General features: G+C 32.7%; 1 protein-coding gene across 1 annotated transcript; it reads right to left on the bottom strand.

The window, feature by feature from the left end:
* On the bottom strand, positions 1-23,208 carry LOC148273251 (katanin p60 ATPase-containing subunit A-like 1). Its single transcript, XM_088238962.1, has 8 exons — positions 22,967-23,208; positions 6,163-6,359; positions 5,025-5,533; positions 4,676-4,855; positions 3,834-3,976; positions 3,637-3,746; positions 1,998-2,124; positions 1-743 (listed from the first exon to the last, which is right to left on the bottom strand). Exons 1-8 carry the CDS (start codon positions 23,116-23,118, stop codon positions 545-547), a joined length of 1,617 nt encoding a protein of 538 aa, XP_088095088.1. The 5' UTR covers positions 23,119-23,208; the 3' UTR covers positions 1-544.
* Between the last annotated feature and the right edge of the window lie 1,262 nt (positions 23,209-24,470).

Below are 24,470 nucleotides of genomic sequence, written 5' to 3'. Positions count from 1 at the left end.
TCTAAACAATAAATTTATTGAATCAAATCTAAAAATTTGTTCAAACCTCTAAATGGGTATATTAATACATAAATGTGTATAAAATGATGGGTGTATCAAACCTTTAAATGGGTATATTAATACATAAATGTGTATAAAATGATGGGTGTACTAAAAAATACTACAATTTTAATTTTAATTAGATATTTTCACCATAAAAATATAAAAAATAGTAGAGGTGCTTACTGACTGCATTTCCGGCAGTATGGTTTACTTATATTTTTTTATTTATTTACAAAACAAAATTTACTTTGTATTCCTGATGTGGGAGTTATTACAACTTGATATAACAATCGCAGAGCAGACAAAAGTTGATAACTTAAATTCATAGTTACTTATTTGTATACTGATGAAACGCGGAACAATAACATTATTCAATGATGGCAAATCGATTGTGTGATGATGGTGAGATTGCATACTACGTCTATCATACATGTTATTTAAGAATGGTCTTAAAGAAGTTTACAAAGTCTTTTTTTCTTTTTTGCCGGAAATGCTTTTCGTCCTAGGAAGACCCGAAGTCCTCCATCCACAGCTTAAATTTTTTCACATCACCTTCTGAAACAGTTTTTCTACATTTTTTCATAGCTTCTTGAAAGTCTAAAGCTGTTACTGGTAGGTCAATTTCTTCAATCTTTATCCGCTTTATTTCTTCTGCTGTTCGTCCTGTGATCTTCCTTCTCATAGCCATCATCGCTGCATCTCTGTAAAACGAACAATGCAATTAGAAGTAGCAAGATACTTCCGCCTAACCTGCATCTAATCTGTTAAATTGATTTCCTGAATGAGCTTGTCTTTATCTATTTATTATTATGCTTTATTCAGTTAGTTCATAACATCTTAAGAACTTTAATAAACTTTTAATTACATTACAAAATTTTATATAAAAAAATATCAAGAATCACCATAACTTTATGTAACAGGTAATTAAGATTCTTCGTGTTTGGCATATCAATGTGGTTTCTCAACATTTAAAAAAAAAAACTTATCACCTAGAACAAAGTGGTGCATAAATACCGTACCTCAGAAGCAGACGGATGCAAATCCACATGTTAAATGTTCAACACAAGCCTAAAGAATCTACTTTCTATAACTGATTTCTAAAAATGTATAACATTAATTTGTATATTCAGTAAGATACATTGGTTCATTCATTATAAGACTTACATCTCTTCAAAATCAATGGACATGATCATAAACTGGGTACGAAAACAGAAATGTAATTTCATCAAATTCTGAATTTGAAACTTTCTGCCTCTGAGGTACAGAATATACAACCGGAATTGAGGTATTTACTTCCTAATATTTTGTATCAGTAATAAAATCTTATCTCACAGGAGTATTGTAATAACATACACTGGTAGATCAGTCTTCAAATGCGATGGGTTTATTATCTTAAAAATAACATTTTTTATTAGGTTTGTAAGACTTAAATCAACACAACTTTAAGCACTATTTGCTGCAGATAAGTATAAGAAAGAGTTTATATGGATTTTAAGATATTACTTTGAAGAGGCAGATATCGTTGCACTAGATATAACACCCCGTGTATACAAACCAGTCAACCTCCCAGGAGAGAAAAAAATAATTTTACAATTAAGTCTACCGTTCAAAGTTTTAGCAAGGCTAGTTACAAGAGGTCTCTAGCAGTCATTTCTTTGATGAAATAAGCTTCCTGTACATACAAGATGGAAAAAATAACCAGAAGCAGTTGCAGTTACAAGGGGTCACACGTATAATCTGTGGGTCACACCTAAAACAATGATATATATACTCAAAATGAAGATGTGAATTTAATATTATATTTTTAAAAATAAATGATAATTTAACATCAGAGCTTCAGAAGCCAAGGCAGATTTATAAATGATGGAGTCTACAAACATTGTTGTCGAATGTGAGTTCAGATACTCCAGTTTTTATTTAAAGATTTTCTTAATTATGAATATGTATTGCTCTACCTGCAAACATTGCTGATGTCCGACCCCGTATAGCCTTCGAGTTTCTTTACAAGATCACTCCTATCAAGCCCTTCCTCTTCTCTTACATCCTGCATGCATAGTTTTAGTAAGGCCGTTCTTGTTTCATCTAAAAAAGTATAATATTTCCTTAGTTCCTTTCTTATGTGTAACTCATTGCCATAGCTACGACACTAGCTGTCGGTGTTATTACTTATAATTATTTAAAATAGTGAAAAATGTAGTTAAAAATATGATTGTTTTTTAATTATTCAATCAATGGTGTTGTATTTACGAATGAAACATAAGCATTTTTCTGCATACTGTCACATCTTATTGTGATGAAAGTTCTTTTAGAGAATGAAGGCAATAGGGAAATATCACTTTTTACATTTTTGAAGTAATAACACTGAAGGGCAAAAAAAAATTTTATTGCTACTTATTAGTACTCGTAGCATAAAAAATAATTTTAAATTCATATTCTTAAATTCCCGCAAAAATGGTCAACGCCCCTGATATTACAATCATGTTTATTTTGAACTTTGTTTGAAACCATAAAAATATTTATATAATATCGTCACGAATCTTGACTTCGCCATTATCAATGCCAAACATGTTGCGTTTTTCCAGTGACATATTTTTTCATAATTTCTTTTTTAAAGTTATTTATGAAAACATTTCCCTATAATATTTATATTTATTTTGAAAATACAATGAATTATTCTAAATCCATTTCATGTATTTTCATAGGTATTCGTAGTATGTGATATTTCCCTACTACTTACCAATTTAAATGCCGTCAACTACACAGTTGTAGCAATTAATTACTTTTTATTTATTTTAAGAAAACAACATTACAGAAAAAGGCAATGTTTACAAATAAACTAATAATATTGGACAATTATAGTTTTCTATATATGCAATGCGAAAAAGAAAAAGCATCCTTCTGTAGAGGCCACTCTGTATCTCTCCACTTGTAAAAATAAATATACAGTAATCTCTCAGTAATCCCCCGCTCGATAATCTCACAACTACTATAATCCACTGTTATTTTTACTATTTGACAGCATAAAATTAGGCTCTATCATTCAAATAATTCAGTAGTCCGCCGCAAATAAACAACACTGAACAAATACTTTGTAATTAGTTTTAATTCATTTATCTGTACATAAGATGCAAGTACAAATTTCTCAATAAAAAATGTTTTTACGAAATATTTGTCTGAAAATTTGACCATATTTTGTAAGCATATATCTGCCGTTTTCACTAATTGGACACTTACCCGGTTTTTAGGGTGGTAAATTACTGAGAGAGAAAATAAAATAAAATAGAAAAAGTCGTTCTTTAACCACAGTCTTAAAAAATCTCACTGCCTATGGATTTGAACAGAGTAATCCTAGATTAGTTGTTTTCATTGTTTAAAAATGAACAAATAAAAAAGGAAATAAATATAATATTGAAGTACCAGAATATAAAATTAATAAAATAGTTTGTTTAATTTAGTTAGGTTGAAAGCAATGATTATGCATTGTTAGATATGACACTTTCATAAAAAAACAAAAAAGTAAACAAGGAGACTGAAAATGAGCTTATTAATTTGTTTAACATGTATTAATATTTTAATTAATTGATAAGGATTTACCATCAGGAAGTCCGAGATATACACGTTTCTCGAAACGTCTTCTAAAAGCATCGTCTATATCCCAGGGATGATTTGTAGCTGCCAATACCATGATAACTTTATCTTCATTTCTGGAAATAAGAATTTTAAAGATTATTTTATTTTGGTATAATTTGTTAAATATTTTAGGTGACAATTATGTTATTTTCTCAACTAACAATGAGGCTCCTAGCCCATCCATCTGTATTAGTAATTCAGCTTTAAATCTTCTGCTTGCTTCGTGTTCTGTATCGGTACCTCTGGCTGCACACAGGGAATCCACTTCATCTATGAAGATGGTGCTGGGTGCATGGAATCGTGCCTGAAAAAAGAAACATAATTAAAACAACACAGAACATTAATTGGAAGAACGACGGAAGAGAGGGGACTTGATAGAAATTTATAAGATACTTAATAATTACTATGACTGCCCCCTGCATGAGATGTATCAATTAAATCCCAACACATATTTACGGGGTCATAACTGGAAGCTCTATCGTCCCCTATTCCACCTCAATCCAAGAAAAACTTCCTTTCCAGCAGGTTTGTTTCAGACTGGAATAAATTGTCAAGTCTAGTTGTCCATTCCATTTTGGTCAACCAGTCCAAAAACCGATTGGATGCTTTTTTGAAGGAAGAAGAACTTTGACAAAAAGCAGTACACGAGATATAGGCGCATCAGCAAAGGGCTGCCTGCCTATAACGAATAATAATATTAACACATAAAATTTAGACTAGAAAATACAATTTTTACAAATACAAGCTTTAGTTTTCAAATAAATATATTTTCTGTGTCCAGGCAGACAAAGAATACAGTTCTGATAATGAATTTTTTTGCATAGCCGAGATACTGCAATAAAAATGACAATGTTTTTGTTGAGTGACATTAGTAGGTGCTACGTGAATGAGTTTTTTTACCAATCAGAGGTCACATTAAAAACTCAGTTGGTGGATTTTGCTAAGTTGTATGCTTTTTGGCCAGATAGCAAAATATTTTGCAACAAATATTTGATATTCATACCATTTCAAAAAGAAGTCTAACGAGTTTTTCTGATTCTCCTCTATACTTGGAAGTAAGTGTACTAGAAGATACATTAAAAAAAGTAGTTCGACATTCCGTTGCAACTGCTTTGGCAAGCATAGTTTTTCCAGTTCCAGGAGGACCAACCATCAGGATTCCTTTCCACGGTCTTCTAATACCCTAGAATTATTATTAATATGTTATATTATGTGTTTTACTTATGTATGTATATTATAATTCTTCAGAACAAATAAAAAAACGATCATGGGTAAAACATCTCTGATTATTTTTTTTATATTTGAGTAGATAGTTCAAAGGTTAAAATAAAAACATCTAAACTTCAACTTACCTTAAAGAATTTTGGCATAATCGTAGGGAGGACCATAGCTTCCTGAAGTATTGCTTTTGCTTCTGTAGATCCAGCTACATCATTCCATTGAACATTTGGATTTTTCTGTAATATTTCTTTCTCTAGTGTTTCTATTAAATGAGCATCAAATCCAATGCGGTTAAACAATTTCTCTTCTTTCGAGTTTTCTGGAATACTGTCATCAGAGATTCCTGAGTCATCTCCCGAAGACGATTTCTTTACAATGTGTTGCCGGATTGGTAAAAGTGCTCCTATTTTTCTGTCTTTGAAAGCCTTAGGCAATCTTTCTACAGACCTTGATTTCCTAGACAAGTTGGATGAGGTTGTTCGTCCACGTGGGAAAATGGAAGGTAATGTTGGTTGGATTTCTGGATCTCTTTTTCGAAGGGAAGCGATCCATTTATCTGTGACGGTATCTGTTTGTGGTGTAATAACTGGCTTTGGCTGTTCAACATTAGGTTCTTGTTGCACTTGAACTGGTCTAGGTTCTGAAAAATGTATAAAAACAAATTTGATGCGTGGATATAGGGTTTGTATATTACAATTTTATTAATGGATATTGAGAGTCCTACAGCAGTCGGAGATGACAGAAGAAAACCATAAATTTCTTACACCACCCTTGAGAATACATAATTATGCAGTCCGAGGGTGACAATGAGAGTTGTAGAATTAAATACAACCTGCTGAGTTAGAGTTTAACCATTTAAAGCTAGGGTTTCCTAGGACAGCGGTGCCCGTATCCTAACGGCCGTATTGAACGGTGATGCGGTGAACAGCCGTCGTAGTGGTGACTAGAGAGTGGTTTTATTTTTTAACGGTGATATCAACACCATTTTTATAGGAAACCACTCTCTAGTCACCGTTACGACGGCTGTCAACCGCATTAATGTTCACTACGGCCGTTAAAATACGGGCACCGCTGTCCTAGGAAACCCGAGCTTAAGTAATATGTATTTGGGCTCATTCTTGTTTCCTAATATGGACGTAAGACTCAAACACCTGTGTTTACGAAAGAGATCTTGCATAATAAAATGCACCTTTATTTATACACAATAATACATGCAATTTATATATCTAATTACGAACTTCAAATGAATGTAATAAATTAATTAGGTACCTTTCGTTTTAAACTGTTTAGTAGGTTGCGTGGGTTGTAGTTTGGTTGGTCCTCCAGTCGGAACCCTTTTGCTAGCTGTAGGGCGAGGGTTGCGGTGGGTGGTGGTGATTTTGGTAAAAGAGAAGGGCTGAAAGCTGTCCAGCAGCAGGGAGTCCATCATGCGCGCCATGTGGTGCAGTCCATGTCCCGGCGTAGGACTGGAAAACAAAATTAGGTTGTTACCAAGGATGTTTATTATAGGGCTGGAAAGCAAAATTACCAAGGATATTAACAGTGCTGGAAAACAAAATTACGTTGTTGATGTTTATGGGACTCAAAAATAAAATTACGTTGTTACCAAGGATGCTAATAGTAGATGCTAACTTTCTTGCCTCCTCTTTCACAGTAGTAGCCGCTCGATTGTGGAATAATCTACCCACCCTTTCTTCTTTATTTACATTTAAGTCAAGATTGAAATATCACTATATTAATATTTATATTGTTCCTTTATGCTCCTTCTTTCCTTCCCATCCCCTCTCCACTCTTCATAGTATAGTGTTAATTTTTTTATATATTTTTTTTATTTTGTTAATATTTGTTTTTAATTTTTGTATAAAATTGTAAGATTCAATATGTCCATGTATTTATAATTTTCTCAAACTGAACGGCTTGGGTAGGTAGGAAGAAATTCCCTTAAGGCAATATGCCCGCCCTTATATGTACCTATATATATTGTATAGGTATATAAAGTTTCAAATAAATAAATAGGGCTGGAAAACAAAATTACATTGCCAACAAGAATGTTTGTCGGACGGTAAAAAAATTACGTTGATACCAAATATGTTAGAAATTTAGAAAATAACTGACCAATTCGGATAACCGAATTTAAAAGTAGGTATTCGTTTATAACAGAATCGATAACTTGAATAAAGCCATAGTTTAGATTTCGAATACTAATTATTTTTATGTAACCGTTTACGGTTGTTGTGTAATACTTTTCTAACTATAAAAAATGGACTACTTTATAAGTCTTGCATGTGTAGTAGGCACAAGAAACATTTTTATTCTAGAAGTTATGGGTTATAATAAATACTAGGCCACATTTAAAACAATGTGTCTTACTTTTTATTTGCATGCCAAGTAAATTGCGTAATATTCAAACGGGTTGAGAATGTGGGTAGGTACTGTGTTTTTTCCTTTATTTGGGCCTTTTACCAAAACATCGGCCTAAGACAAGTTATACATACACAAACATAAAAATAATGAGAATATAATAATAACATAAAATGAATGATATTTAGCTGTGTTCCATTTTTCATTGTGAAAACCGACACAAAAATTTACATTCGATAAATCAATCTTGTGTGTCGTAAAAAGTAACCTAAAATCAACTTTTGACCGTGAAATAATATTCGTTTGATGTTTTTTTTTTTTTTTGAGCTATTGAGGATTCCGCAGGGAAACGCACGAATGAATGAGAAAGTTCAGTGCTATTTTTATAAATACATATTAAGTTGTTAATAGACTATTAAACTGGCCAGGATTAAATTATTATTTTTTAGGCATATTAGTAAACATATATCGAATTATCAGCTCTAAGATTTTTTTTTCATTTTTTTAAAAAATTACCCTGTATGTGAAGTCTCAAGTTCTCTTATCATTCTTCTTGGTGAGTTCTGCCGATTGGTCAGTTGACTTGCCGTAAACCATATATCACAACTCTCTTATCATTGGTTGATTCGGAAAAACTTCTGACGCTGTTCAAAGTAGTTCGTTTTTATTAAATGAATTTTTTTCAGACATTTTCAATGAACTGTGCAGCACAATTTTTACCGCGTGTAAGAATATATTTTTTATACACAATTTCCTGTAGGACTAAACTTCCTTATGTCCTACCTAAATGAAAAAAGATAGCTACTTAAAATAGTTTATTCCCCGTAAAAAAATGTCGCTTGTCATTTTCGTGAAAAATATTTTATAGGTATATAATGGTGCATAGGGAACTGTATTGTTACAGAAAACAGCATTTCTCAATCATTTTTTGTTACATGAGGGTAAGATGATTAAGTCGCCTCTCGGTTAAAAATAGTCATCTCGTTTGCCTACCATGCAAGGGATCTTGGGTAAAAATACAATATTAAATATTTCGTGTCAACCATGTCGGGAATCGAACCCGAGACCTCTTGCATGGTTGGAAAAAATATTATTATAAGTAGTTCGGGTGCATCGTTTTTTTAATCCATGTTCTCGTTATATACTTAAATATTTCAATTACGTCATTTTCTAAACATCGTCAACAGCTTGGGATAGAAAATGTTGGATCATGTTGTGGTAGAGCGGAATTCGATCCTCGGACCTTTGATCCACGAGTCCACGATACTAGCCACAGGGCCACAACACCACGCCCCCATGATGACGCTTGCCTCACAGGCGCGGAGGACTCCGGGTCGATTCCCGGTGAGTTGACAATAATTCTATGTAATTTTTCTCAAGCCGGGTATTCTGTGTTGATCACTATACGCGTAATTAAGCCCCCGCCAGTGTAGCGCATAAAAAATACAATATTTTATTACGTCACGTAAACAGGGTGTTTTTGTTTTGCCTATTGATGTGGTTGTTAGCGCATTTTGATGAGAGAATTAAATGAAAAGTATACGAAAACCAAGTCAATTTTAGTTTTTTTTTATATAATATGAAACTTGCGCAAAATCAGTGTGCTAAATTTGAATTCCACGCAGAATGTTTTATCTAAAGTAAATGGCGGGAAAGCGCTATAAATCACGTTTACGAATATCCGGCGTATTATACCTACCATTATGAGATTAGCATTCACCTCCAAATTACCCACAAACAACCTCACTCTTCCCAAAACATTCGCCAATTTTTTATATCTCCACTTTCTGATCGTTTCATTATCTTGATTTTGTAAAAGGTTTGTGTTCAAGATGAAGTTGTTTTTTTATTCACTAGAGGTCAATAAAAAAATGTGTAGAACATTTAAGTTTGTAAGTGTAAATTCTTGATGGAAGTTTATTGTAATTTATTATATAAATAAAAGACGAGTGATACTCTATCTAATTTAATCCACAAATTTGGAATATCCAGTGACCGGTTTCATCGCTTTCGCGACATCTTCGAGACTGGTATCTTTATTAAGGAGCTCAATGTATTTATTTATAGGCTTGAGAAAAATCACATTTTTAATTTTTGTGTTCTCACCGGGAATCGAACCCGGAACCTTCCGTGCGTGAGTCAAGCATCTTGACCACTACACCACGGAGGCCGCCAATGATGAGGCATCCACAGAACTTATGATCTGTCATTGGCTGGTTTAAGTGGCCACCTTACACATTGTGTAACATTCACCATTCTGCCTATATTAGAACATCAATATTCCTTTGACTCTTCTATCTGTTCACGTTTTTAAAGTTAGAGAGCTGAAACCTTTATTGTTGCCGGAGAGATTTATCTGTTTGAATTATTTCACCTTTATACTAGACGACGCCTGATTTATTTTTTTATATATGGAAGAGAATATAGATGTTCTTAATAGGCAGAATGGTGAATGTTACACAGTGCGTAAAGTGGCCACCTCAACCAGCCAATGACCGGCATAATATTTCCTTCTGTAAAATGCTCTTCATGTATGTTGTAATCTCCCAGAAATCGAACCCAAAACCAATCATGGTAGGCAAACTCGCCAACCACTACCCTACGAGGTGGACTATTCTCAACTCGATTTCATTTTTCAGGATTTTTAAGTGAGAGTAGACATCGTGTCGTAAACACTCGTCCAGATTCTGGTTCTGTTTCACACACATAACATCCGCCCGGACACAGACCGAAATGCAAAAAAAAATGGACAAATCTATAAATGTACCGATGCATATTGTTTATTTTTATGTACTGTTGTTTCTCTTAAATTATTTTATTTTTTTGCACCACAACAGGCCAGGAGTCCCAATTACTGTGATGAACTTCATCACTGAACACCCAGGCTTGAGAAAAATCACATCGAACCCGGAACCTTCCGTGTGCTAAGCGTCTTAACCACTACACCAAGGGGGCTGCACTATATAAATTGAACGTAGTTATGCTAAAAGCAGCCAGTTCACAATTTTGAAAAAAGTGATATTGGTGTTATCAGATGCAGTAAGGTCAATTCTATGGTCTGCTAAAAACAGCGAGGTTGCTTTTATACAAAAAACTAATAATCACCTTCTGAAAATAGTGTTGATCACAAAAACGGCATTTCTAAATTTGTAGAAAACGCCCAAGGCATTAGAAAAATCTTACGGTTCTTTAAAAATCATGAAAACCCGTTAAATACGTACTTAGATTCTTGTTTGTAATATAAAAAAAACTAAAGTATTTAATGTTTATCACATAGAGTTAAGAATAGTCCAGAAACTGCATACGAGCATCAAATAGAAGGCGACGAAACTACTCATTTATGAGTAGTTTTACGTTTTGACCAATTAGTTTCTTTGTAGACGTCGCTAAGTACGCAACTCCTGATTTAAATTCAAGTATGCCGTGTGGTGTCCTTTTAAAGTGTAGAAATACTGCTAGGATCTTAAAGAAACATGATGAGATCACATTTCATTGTAATTAGCAAATGAGTGTGCAAGTAGCAAATACATTACTTAAAAATTGAATTATTTTTCCATCTGTCAGATTGTTGAAAAAAAGTGGACATTTCGTTAGTGTTGCCAGGTTAGTAAATTTTTCACCCTACTTTACTCATCTAATGAGAGAACTAATAAAAATCGGACCTCGGATTAAACAACTCTGTGGTGGACATTTGACCGACATTATCTTTAAAACATCAAATATTATTTTTCATGATATAAAAATATCCGTTTTATGTAAAATAAAATTTCTTTTATATTTTAAGTTCAAAGTTCATCAATTCAATTACTCTTATTAAATGACCCTTTACTTATCTACTCTGTTGTGTCACTCAATATTTCCGCGTGCACAATAAAATTTTAGAGAAATTAACAGATTTCTTTTTTTAACCTTAGATTTGTGTTTTGATTATATTTTTTCCCATCGTGCAACATTACGCGGCGAGATCACGAATGCGCGTGGTGAAAGTGGGGCATAGTGGGGGAATTTTTGGACACAGTCCGATGTATTCAAATATGATTCTACGCTCCTTTTGGACCTATTCATAATTCTATGGTTCATCATTAATTTGTCAAAAGTAGAAAACTTTCCAACTGTTGGGTAGATTTGATTATTCACTTTTTTCACGAACGTGCTACTATCTCAGTTTCACATTTCAATGGCTGGCTGCTCTCTGTATAACTACATTCAATTGTTAATATTAAAAAATATCTGGATACAGTGGGTAATTGATTTAAAGGGTTTGTTTTGTTAAAACAATTCTAACTTTCACAAATCTCATTACACTATATCTGTCCTACCGGAAAAAGTTCTGATCGAAAAAGCTGGAGATACCGGTAAAATTCAAGTCATCCATTTCGCTGACGCGAATTCAAATCTCCAAGCAATTTCTTTGTTCTTCAGGCCTCAACTTCCGGGCGAATATATGTGTGTTAATGTATTAAAAATCTTTAAAAATCCGGGCCAATCTTTCATTGTTTGCTGTGAAAACTCTGTTTATAGTTTGTTGCCATGGAAACAGACTGAGGGGGTGCCCGCTTGATTTTCGTGAAGTGTGACGGCCACACGCGGACTTGGTCAATGCTACGAGAGTAGGTACCGAATTTCACATAATTTGAAATGGTGGGCAGTAGTCATTGTCTAGATTTGGGTGAAGATATCTAGTTTTCCTTGAACATTCCTCTTTGTATATAATGTTCCAAGGAGCTTTGTAAAAATGATTTAGAAAAAAAAACTAAATTAAAAATAAATAAGACTGCTCATATAAACAATAAAGCGAGAGATTTTATTTGAAAATATTCATATTTGTCTAAATAAACGTATAATTTTATATAATTGGTACACATTTTATTTATATTCTTATGTATTACGTTACTCTATACGTTTTAAATATTTATTTCTTATATTATATTTCTTATATTATATTATTATATTATATTGTGTTGTGTACGTAATTAATGCTGTGTTAGGTTTATGTTTTTTTTGGTAATATCACTGTAATTATACCATCGGCCTCGTGGTATAATGGTCAGCGCATTTGCCTACCATGCAAGTGGTCTCGGGTTCGATTCCCGACATGGTTGATATGAAGTATTATTTAAAAAGGTGTTACACTAGAATATTTCATAGTCTGGTACCTGAAGCGTAAAACTGATCACCTTACCTTCATGTAACAAAAATGATCAAGATACGCTGCGATTGTTGTACCAATGCAGTGCCCTATGCACCATTAGGTACGGAAAGGGAATGATGATGAATGCTTATGACCTGTGATTGGCTGGTTTAAGTGGCCACTTTACACACTGTGTAACATTTACCATTTTGCCATCCATATTTTTTAAACTCTTCCATCTAATGATTTTAGTGAAGTCAAAGAGCTGAAACCTTTATTGTTGTGAAGGGATTCATCTGAATGAATTATTTCACATACTAGGCAACGCCTGAAAACAAATTTTCCAAATTGTAAACTTCGTCTTGGACCAGTTGGTTTTATTACAATATTTGAGTTTAAGGTATTCTCCTTCTATTCTCACCAGAATTAAAAGAATAATCGTTTTGGAGTAAATTAATTTATTTTACACGAAATGCCATTTTCTAAGAAATAAAATCGTTCGGCAAAAAAGTGTTTGGTAAATTCATCGCGTTATAAAACATGAAATATAAAAAAAGTTATACGACTCAATATATTATTACGAAAAGATTAGTCTATTTGAGTATAATTAATTCCGTTACGTTCTGTGAAGATTAAAATTGAATAGGAACATTTTAACCCTTATCTGGGCAAATCGAAATATTATTTTTTACACATTTGATTGCCTTAAAAAGCTTTAGAACCCCAAACAAAAGTTTAAATGAATTGTGACGAGATCATGATATCATATCGTCATTTCAGTTTGTTTTTGTCCAACAGACCAAACACAAATCTGCAGAAATAGAGTTTTAAAGTTTTTTTACGAGATAGGCATAAATAATGACCACACCTTAAAACAACATTTGTTAAAAACCCTATATTTATATTTTTTATTTGAATTTTTAAAATAAAGGCTTTCTCAGAACTCCAGTACACTTAACTCAATTTTGTTAAAAATGCTCTGTTGGACAAAAACAAACAAAAGCGACAATACAATACTTCCGTTACAAATATAAGAGGTACTAGATACTCCACCCTGATGCTGCAAAAAAGTAAAAAAATAAATACAACCTTCGGTCAAAGCGGATTGGCCTACCACTCGGTTAAAGTGTACAATCTACTTCCATTATCCATAAGAACAATTAGTAAGTTCTCACAATATAAATTGATATTAAGAAATGGATAGTGGAGGTGGGTTGCACACGGATCGATGAGTGGATCAAGCCAAATAGGTAAAATGTGTGTACTGTTTATGAAATTTGTTCTATTGGTCTATATAAATTGGTTATGTTTTTTATGATTATTTTAGTTTTTTATTGTTTATTATGTTAATAATAATTAGGTTAATTGGATTAATTACGTTTTTTTATTGTTATTTTTATGTTAACTTTGTTAAATAGCTAATCTTAGGCATGTTTCACATTTTGTAAAATGTTTCCCTCGGCACGGGACACCCCAGTGAGGGAACATTATTCTGTATAAAAAAAAGAATACAAACAATGTAATACATTGCCTAGAAAAGGGTTAGTAAATTAATTATAAGGTATTTTTAAAAGTGTCTCATTAAATTATTTTGTGGGGAAACTGTCGACTTTATCTGATTTCAGTATTACACTGAAACTAATAATAAAAGAAATCTAGGTTTATATTACGTAAAGAAATTGAAAATATAAACCATATTTAATAATGTACATCAATACTATAGTGCTATCCCGTGAATCACAATAAATGCACTTGTATGAAGTGGGTGGGTAGTCTGTGAAAAGCAGTCAGGAAAACACGTGTGTTTTCCCTTGCATATACTTACTAGTACAATATAGGAGCACTGACCCTAAAGGATCGATAACTCAGAATAAGCAATGTCCTGTAATTAACACAATAACATGTCAGAAAACATAGCTGCATTCTCGTTAATATTTAATAATACCAATGCATTCATTACATCTTCTCGTTTGTCCGCCTCATGGCGTAATTGTTGAAGTGTTTTGTTGTTTATTTATTTTAGTTTTATATTTTTAAATTTTCACACCCACGAGGCTTTTACACGAGTACCTAAACAATATAAAAAAATAAATTTAAAGAAATGCAACATACAGAAATACAATATAAAAGTTTTAAGCATGTAGGTATATAATACTATAATACAACATAAATTTTTTGGTAATTTTATAAATCTAATCGCTGTATGAACTAACAAAAAAGTATGCTTTTTTTTTAAATTTACAAGGCATGCGTTTAAAACATCGATGTCGTTAGCATATCATAAACAAAGTCCCGGTATCGATTTTAAGTAACCATCATCATTATTTTCCTTTTCTCACTAGTCTGATCAGGCACTGATCTTGATCATTTAATACATCAAGGCAAGATTAGATTAGTCTTACGTTTCAGATCCAGTCTAAAAATCTTCATCAAATACATAATTGTCTTTTAAAGAAATATTTTCATTTCTAAACAAGTTATTTTTCAGAAAATTTCTTGGTAATGTTATAATAAAAATTTTATAATATCGACTGCGTTTAGGACAAAAGCTTGAAACTACAACGGTCAAAGTTGTTTTATTGATTTTAATGGTTTTTAACTAATTAAGTGGGTTTTTATTGGTTAAGTATTATGTGTGGGTGCTTCTAAGTGGTTTTAAACTATTTTTTTTAACTAGTTTTTAACTAAATTTAGTGGGTTAGGTATTCTGGAAAAATAATTGCGCCAAAAAGTTTGTGGTTTATATACTTTTACTTCTATAAGGCTACGAAGGTAATAGGGAAGTTCAGTGCTACGAGAAATTGAATGTAAAAAATGTTTCCTTTCGCGCGGTAAAAATTAAAGCGCTAACTATTTAGCGAACGAGAACGAAGTTTTTTGACAGTGAATGAAAATATGTAAAAATAAAAAAAAACGAACTACTTTGAATGACGTCGATTCGTCGTCGTTCAAATCATTTAATGATTGAGTTTTGTGATATATTTCCGGTTTACGGGAAGCCAATTCACCAATTAGCAGAACTCACCGAAGAGCAGCTACTTGTGACGTCACACGCGGAGTAATTTCAAATCTACAAAACTTTAATAAACCGTAGTGCTGATAATACAACACATAAAAATGTTTTTTAAAATTGGCTTAGTTTGATATTCTATCAACAAATAAAAATAACACTGAACTACCTCATTGGTTGGAAACAATATTACAATACAATTTTGAACTAATGAAACTTCATTCCAATAATTGTAGTTTGGAGCCCTTGTCCAAGCCTCCAAGTACCTCCAAGTAGACATCGAGTCAAACACATTCATCCGAGGTTCTGGTTCTATTTCACAGAGTGACATGTATTTTCCATTCCGCCTGAACACGAACGGGGAAAATTACTTCCCAACGTTGCCATTTTAATTTTTTGCTATAAAATGTGCAACCAGAGCCCCTATTCACTGGAAATTAACATTTATCTTCAATTTTATCTACAAAGTAAAATTAAGTTTTCCACATGAAAAGAAGAATATGCATACAATTTTTTCTTATAAACATGTTAAATTATAAGTTACCGTCGAATATACTTTAAATTTTAATGCAAATATACTTATTTTCGTACACAAATATCGGTTTTTCTTTATATTTATTTATTTATTTAACATTTTATATACATATACAATTCATATACATATAGGGGCGGGCATATTGTCTCCAGGCAATTTCTTCCTACCTACCCAAACCGTTCCGTTACAAGTACACGGACATACCGAATCTTACGATTTTATACAAATTTTAAAACAAAGATTGACTAAAAAAATATATAAAATTAACACTATACTATGAAGAGAGGAGAGGGGATGGGAAGGAAAGAAGAAGGATAAAAGAACAATTTAAATATTTAGATAGTGACATTTCAATCTTGACTTAAATGTAAATAAAGAACTAAAACTAGTGGCTAGATTATTCCAAGATGAAAGGGTATTAAAAGGGTTATCTCGTAACTAGAACGAAAAGATAGTCCGTGTTGTGATAGAGGTTGTAAGAGCTCTCTCAGATAAACAGGCGAAGTGGGATTATTAAAAATATTGTGAAGAAGTGATAGAATGTGAATGTTTATTCTATGCCTGATACTGAACCAGTGCAGTTGCGTGCGATATTCGGTTATGTGGTCGAATTTGTGAAGATCAAAGATATAAAGTATACAAACATTCTGCAATCGTCAATCTATAACTCTGTTAACTTCCCATTGCAATCGGGGTCCAGGTAGTAAATAAGTAGGAATGTGGTCCCGCGGTAGTAGGTCCGCAAAGAACTCACTACTACAGTAGTTAGAATTTTATTTTCTAATGCGGTTATTTAGTTTTTATTTACGACTATTGAACATTGGACTATAAAGGGTAGTTAACATAGCCGTGATGCACCTAGCTAATGAATTTAATTTGATTCCGGGATTATCGTATTGCAATTTTATACGGCTGGTTCCGAATACTGGTCCAAACAAATTCACAAACTGAACTAAACTTCAAACCCTTTAAACTCGCAGGAACACGGCTGATGTTTTTTTTCTGTATAAAATATTAAATAATATGGTCGATTGTCTAAAGTTTGTCTGGTCGACCAGTCTTGAAGATGTAGCGAAAGCGATGATCCGGCTACTGATCATTTTAAATTTGTGGAATTAAGTATCATTCTTCTTTAATTTATATAATAATAAACGCATACATGTAATACAAAATATTTAATAAATAAAATTAAATACTCTCAGTGAACAGACGAAATTTATAAACGAATCTAGTCTCAAGTATATTTATTTATTTATCAGTAATATTTATAAAGAAAAATTATACCTAATATTTTACGGGACATATTTCGTCTCTTTAGGCATAATCCATGTTACGCCCAAATTTTCATAAATGTTTACATAATAAGGAAGTTAGGTGTTTTTATTTAAACATGTTTGTTAATTGACTATAAAACTAAGTTAAATGTCTATTTATGTACTGTATTATCATTGTTATGATTTTTTATAGTTTTGTAATTTTGAAATTATACCGCCCATGACGTCACAAGTTCCGTGAGTTTCTGACATTAAAAAAGAGAACCACGTACCCTTCAAAACACGCTAAACACTGCTCATAACACATTATTAATCGGCTATTATAAAAATTTGTTCCCCTGAACTTGTAACGTTTTAAAGTAGTTAATTTTTCAAAAAATCATACGTTTTCTAGAACCTTCGCCATACAATTAAATGCTCTTATTTTTACGGCGAGTAAGAAAACATTTTTTATATCCGATTTCCCGTAACACTGAACTTCCTTTGTTTAATAAACATATTATTGATATGGTCATCCATGTAAGTACATCAGAGCTCACTAGATTTACGTATGAATTAAGAAAATAATTAACAAATTACAACAGGGATGGAGAATACCTTAAATAAGGGGATATGGAAGTCTAGGCATTTACAGGGCTTATGACCTGTCATTGGCTGGTTTAAGTGGCCACTTTACACAATGTGTAACATTCAACATTTCGCCTATATTTGAACATCCATATTTCTGCAATTCTTCCATTTGTTGATTTTAGTAAAGTTATGGAGCTGAAACCTTTATTGTTGTGAAGATATTCATCTGAATGAATTATTTCACATACTAGGCAACGCCTGAAAACAATTTTTCAATTTTTAAACTTCTTCTTGGACCAGTTGGTTTCATTACAATATTTGAGTTTGTCCAAATGTTCGTAGACAAAAGGCTGGATTTCACCGCGCTCTTTAACTTAACTAAAATCAACAAATGGAAGAATTGAAGAAACATGGATGTTCAAATATAGGCAAAATGGTGAATGTTACACATTGTGTTAAGTGGCCACTTAAACCAGCCAATGACAGGTCATAAGCCCTGTAAATGCCTAGACTTCCATATCCCCTTATTTAAGGTATTCTCCATCCCTGTTGTAATTTGTTAATCTTAATGACTCCCGAGGGGGTGAAATCCAGTCTTTTGTCTACGAACATTTGGACAAACTCAAATATTGTAAGAAAATAATATTTTTGTTGTATGAAAGTATGGCTTTGACAAAAATGCATTGATATCTATATGTATTTATGTATCTACACACGTGAGGTGGTTATTTTTTCCCACACATCAATTTGTGAAATTACGGTATCATTTCCAGGCCAGATGACCAAACCAGACGTGGAGACAAAGAAAATTATAGCTAATTGAATAATGGCGACATGACATCGCCTTCATTGAAACGAATCACCAGAAACTAAATTATATTTTTGATTTTGACTCTACCCACAGGTTATCAACGTCTTTATAAACAAAATCACTTAGAGGTTATTCAAAGAAAAGAGCAAAACAAAACTTACACAGGAGTAGTTAGATCGCTAGGATTTTTTTTTAAACTCATAAATATTTATGCACTTGAACATTTTTTTTACATCGAGAATACGTTCCACGCAGTACCGTGTAAAAAAGGTATGCTAAAAAAGAACAATGCTGAATATGTTTCCTTGTACAAAAATCATATCATATTTATTGACGGATCGAAGTTTTGGTTTCAGTTTCGGCCAATAAAACGTGTTTCAGCTGCGCTTTCGGTTTAGGCAAAAATTAACGAAACTTCGGCTTAGCTGAAATGTGGGATTAGCATGTGTTTCGGATTACGCTCGACTGTATTCGGGTGCATCTTACGGCTCGTGACCTTTAGTTTGTAGACTTAAGACGGCTCGATATTTTGAGGAACATGTGAGTTGAAGTACTCTCTTATGGTGAAGAGGGTTCAAAAGAAATTTCTTCGGTTTAATGAGGGAGTGCGGATAATATCCATGGCTTTATCCCACCGAGTTCCTCCGGGGTACGCTCTGTTTCAGCAGTTTGAAGATCAAAAGGGATATGTATGTAACCATGCATTTCTTTCGATTGTTGCGCGGTATTATTGACAACCCTGAAATTATGCGGAGCATTAGCTTTTATGTTCCGGATAATTACCTCAGACAGACATTCTGTTTAATATGGAATGTCGTTATAATTTAATTTTAATATGTATTTTTTATTGTTAATTATTATGGCTTGACATGGGCGCAGCCAAAAAGCCTTAATAAATTTACTAACATTCAAACGAGTGTAATTTTGAATGAATGAATACAATACTTAGTTATTACTAAAAAAAATGAAAAACGATAGAATTCATTAGTTAAGTGTACTTTGATAAAGAAGCTTGTGTCTGTTTGAAATCAAAACTGAAAAAAAACAAAATTGTTTTATATTTATTTTATTGTAATGAATAACCATAAAGTTAGTGCATAAAATAAAAAATAGAAAAAAAAAGAACAAAATATTTTCGTAATATTTGTGAAAGTTTTCGAACTTCATAGGTATTTTATTTTATCGGGGACGCGATAGCAAACGCTATCTTCATCGGTACATATCGAGACGGTATAAATAAAAATCGATATTTATGTACCAAAATACGTATTTTTACATTAAAATTCAAAGAATTTTCGTCGGTAACCTGTAATTGAAGATGCTAGAAAAAAAATGTACACATTTTGTATTTCTCACACAGAAAACAATATTTTACTTTTTTAATAAAATTTAAGATGAATGTTAACTTTTCATTGTAATACGGGTCCTGAAGTCACTGAATTAAAAACATTTTTTAAGAGATTTGTCCATACTGAAAATATTATTTATATCAAATGAATTTTAAATTAAGTTGTGGTTCCGTGGCTAGTGTCCCGGGCTCACGGCCCCAAGGTCCGTGATTCGAATCCCACTCTACCCCAATTCGATTCCCATTTTCTAATAGTAAGTTATTTACAACTCGTTGAAAATGGCCCTTCAAAATGAAATATTATTTGGGTAAATCGTAAGAACGCAAATATATTGCATAAAAAAATATTATCATAAAAAATCATTTTCTTGACCAGTTAAGGTTTGTAAATAAAGTTTTGAATAAAAAACATTGGTTTCTAATATAAATTTGACAAATCTCTTGACTACAAACTATTTTCAAAAATATGTCGGTTCACTTACTGGTGTCAAATTAAAATGTGAGAAAAATTGAAGCTGAAAATATTTTACTGACTATTTTATCTAGAACTAAATACATGAAAAGGTTTACCTACAACAACCCCTAATGCAAGGTATAGCAATGTGTATTAAATATTCATTTCAATGAAGATCAATAGGTAGATCTGTTGTCCATGGAAAAGCTTTTTTATTCTTTGAAGTAATCTCGTAAGTGCTACAATAGGTTTATCCCAGGCATTTTTAAAAAATATCATCTCACGTTTTATTTATTAAAGTTCTGTGTGTGTTTTTCCAAATTTTTGTTGCCATTTCTCCATATCAGATTGAAAATAGAATGAAATAAGCACAAAAAAGGAAAATCAAACAGTTTGTCACAAAGTTGCTTACTTCGTGGCATTGGGATATTTTAATCAGAACTAATTTTAGCCGAAAGCGTTTTGTCGGTATTAAGTTGTAATTTTTCAAGGTAGGTACTCGTAAAATCAATTGCCTTAAGGTCATAAATATATATATGTCACGAGTCATATATACAATACACAAATGGTAAAAAAATCCTAGTAGACTGAAAAGACATACAATCATGATTACTGCTCATTAAATAATTAAGTTATTTTTTATTTATATTTTAAACTAACTGATAGAATGAAATAGGGTAGAATCCATTAGTTAAGTATAACTTGAAAAAGAAGCTTGTGTAGCTTTGAAACAGGCAGGTAGAATTTTTTTTTAGTTAAAAACAAAGTTGTTTTATTTATTTTATTATCATAATTATGTGTTTCCATTATATTCTATCACAGACTTAAATATTATGCAATATAATTGCATAATTGTTTGGAATTTTACAAAAAAATCCAAACAAGTCAACGATTGAATAAAAGGGAATTAAAAATTCCCGTATTATAATTTTTATTGTATTAACATGTTTATTAATTTATTCAATAATCAACTGAGAATATTATTTACTCTCAATACTTAAGAAAAATGGTTATCTTAAAACTCTTTACATTTTTATACGTCTTGTTTGACTATTTAGATAAATGAACTTTTTTTTTTAATAAAGAAATATTAGCGTTCTTATAATTTACTCAAATATTAAAATTTTTGTGGCCAATTAAAATCAGGTTGGCGTAGAGTGGGGTTCGAACCTCGGACCTCTAGCCTCTGAGTCCGCAACACTAGCCACGAGACCACAACCCGATTCGAAACACCAAAATATTTTTCTAGAAAAGTACTGAATATATAAATAATTTAATTTATAATATATTACATTTTATTTATGACCTTCTATTTTAATATTTTTGACTGGTTGGGAATATTTAACTCCAATGATATATATATATATGTTTTACCTAGTAATTAATACGATGTAAACTAATGTCATTTTTAATATTATTTCATTATTGGCCATCACATATTCTGTGTTCAGGCGGACGAAAAATCCAGTTATATATATGAAATATAGTCAAAATCCTGGATGTGTGTTTTCGACTCGATGGCTGAGTGGAGAAAAGTCAACCTCGTAGCATAGTGGTTAGCATGTTTACCAACCATCACTTATGTTTATTTCATGGCAGTGAGAACATAAACGATCCTGAACTGGCACCTAAGGCGTAAGACTGATCACTTTAGCTTCGGTGTAGCAAAAATGATACGCTGGAGTTGAAGCACTAATGCAGTGCCATATGCACCACCAGATGCAAAAAGGTACATGTCATATATGAAGTCGATCACGATATGCAGTTTTTACTTATTAAAAAAATATACTAGTCTGACGACGTCGTGAGTGTGATGAAACTGGTAATTGGTCCATAAATCCAAGTGGATTAAAATATCAACGTCTCATTCATTAAATTTTTTAATGAATTTCTAAAAAAATAACTTTTTTTTTAAATTTAATTTATTTAATTAGCAGTTCACAACGGAGTCCTGGTTCCGACCCTGGGAGCGAAGTATGTACTTAGAAAAACAGGGATGAAAGTAGGCTAAATGCTCTCGAAATGCGATCTCTCATGCGAATGTGTGGTAAAACTATGTACGATAGATGCACAAATGTTGAAATCCGTACATTATGCAAGGCGCAGGTAAGCATTATCGACAAAATCAATAAAGGAGCTCTACGTTGGTTCGGACGGACATGTAGAGCGAATGGACAGCGAAAAAACGGCTTAAAATATTTTCAATGCGAATGTTGACGGAATATATAAGGCGAATAATCCGCGCGCTTGCATAATAAAGTGTATGAATGGAGGAAAAGCGAGATCTGTATGCAAAGATAGAGTAATATGGTGTTCTATCCTCTCTGCCTACCCTTGCGGGGAAATGTCGTGATAGTTTGTTGTTGTTGTATTTTATTTTTAAAGAAATAAATATTTCCCAAATATTTATATTTTTGGTCCATTTTCAACGAGTTGTAAATAACTCACTAAAGTTGGGGTCAAGTGGGATTCGAGCCTCGGACCTCTGATCCCGGAGTCCGCAACACTAGCCACGGTACCACAACCTGATTAAAAAAATACATTTTAAAGTTTCATATTTATGGTAAAGGTTTCCTCACCACGAGAGGTCCCATAGCGATTGGAATGGTGGCTGAGAAGTTAGCGGTACTGTGAGTCTAAAGTCGAACTGGAGGCTCTGCCCACTGGCGTCGTGCCCCCCGGCCTCGCTGTGCCCCGCGCCCCCGTGCTGCTGCGCGCTAGGGGGGCCCATGGCTGGTCAGCGCGTGGTGTACTGTCTACCCGCCAAAGATACCCACGGGCTACTGGCTACTGTGGTTACGGACGTCCGAATACTGAACTCGGGGACAATGCCACGGCCGTACCGTAGGGTAGACATTGAGGTGACCGTATTTTAAATATTTGATGTGAGACTGTGCTGGAGATCTGGAGAACATGGCTACGGTCACAATCCTGAACTACAACTGTAAGATTTCGCTATTATACATAAAAACTATAATAAGATTAAAGATCTGTCAATTTTTTTAATTTTTCAAAAAAGGTTATTTTTAAACGTTTTGTTAATTTTCAGAGTTTGATTGTAAAGATGTATGATTTTCTCGCTAAATCAAATATTTAACAAAAAAACAGTCGTATGATTTCAAACAATTATAAGTTATGTGTCGATCGTCGCATCGGCGTTGGCGCAACGAAAAGAAACAAATTAAGATTTATTTTAAAGACATTATTATGATAAATAGTTTTTTTTAACCCTCAATTATACGCAAATTTCTTTTATATAATACCTACTCGTAGAACTTATAACATACGAAAAAATAATAGTGAAAGAGATCTTATACTCAGAAAACGGATGACGTCACGCGCGGAGTAATGAAATAATCACAAAACTTAAAAAATCGTAGCGATGATAATACGATACATATTGATTTTTTTGCTAAGCTTGATAGTATATTAACCAATAAAAAATACATTGAATCTCCTTACTGAAGAAAAGTAGATACAAAAACTTCTACAGGTAAATAATTTGTCATGGAAAGTGATGCAACTATAGTCGAGGTCTACGATCAAGGCGCACGGATGGAATGCGGCAGTGCGTTGCGATGCTGTTCGGTTTAGTTAAGATATAAATTAGCTGGCTAATATTCACGAGCATACTCATGAATATTTAGGCTTTCTGGTCAAAACACTCAACTGGGCTGCGTCAAAACACGTTACCGCATTCCTACCGTGCACCTTGAAAGTAGAACCCAACTATAGTTACTTCCGCTAAAGTAACATAATACACTCTCCCTAAGTATTTTTTATAAAATCATTTTTATACTGTTCATTAAATTGTAATGTAGAATTATTGAGCACCTGGTCAAAATAATAATAATAGTAAACATTTAAACTGACTTTGGATATCTATTCCATTCATTTAAATCGGATTATTTGGTAAAAAAAATTGAGAATGTTTCTTTTTACTTTGTTCAGAATGATCGAAATCTATGGACACCCTACGGTTCTTTGCCCTATCGACCATTCGGACCACCTTAATTATTGGCGGTCAGTGGTTGGCTGACCACACTGTATTATTTGGTGTTGGAGAACTCTAGCGGATTACGC

Source organism: Micrasema longulum, unplaced genomic scaffold (assembly GCF_059751315.1).
Source record: "Micrasema longulum isolate JH-2025_06_02 unplaced genomic scaffold, ASM5975131v1 h1tg002024l, whole genome shotgun sequence".
In the NCBI taxonomy this organism is placed as follows: Eukaryota; Metazoa; Arthropoda; class Insecta; order Trichoptera; family Brachycentridae; genus Micrasema; species Micrasema longulum.
The sequence above is the reverse complement of the archived record's forward strand: the minus strand, read 5'-3'. Positions and strand labels throughout refer to the sequence as shown.

What these genes read in the sequence shown, in the direction of transcription:
- LOC148273251 (XM_088238962.1), bottom strand. Translation starts at nt 23,118, where the DNA reads ATGGGCCCCCCTAGCGCGCAGCAGCACGGGGGCGCGGGGCACAGCGAG. An exon ending in TTATGCCAAAATTCTTTAAG is followed by an intron (nt 4,856 to 5,024) that starts GTAAGTTGAAGT and finishes TAATAATTCTAG; the next exon opens with GGTATTAGAAGACCGTGGAA. An exon ending in GATGGGCTAGGAGCCTCATT is followed by an intron (nt 3,747 to 3,833) that starts GTTAGTTGAGAA and finishes TCTTATTTCCAG; the next exon opens with AAATGAAGATAAAGTTATCA.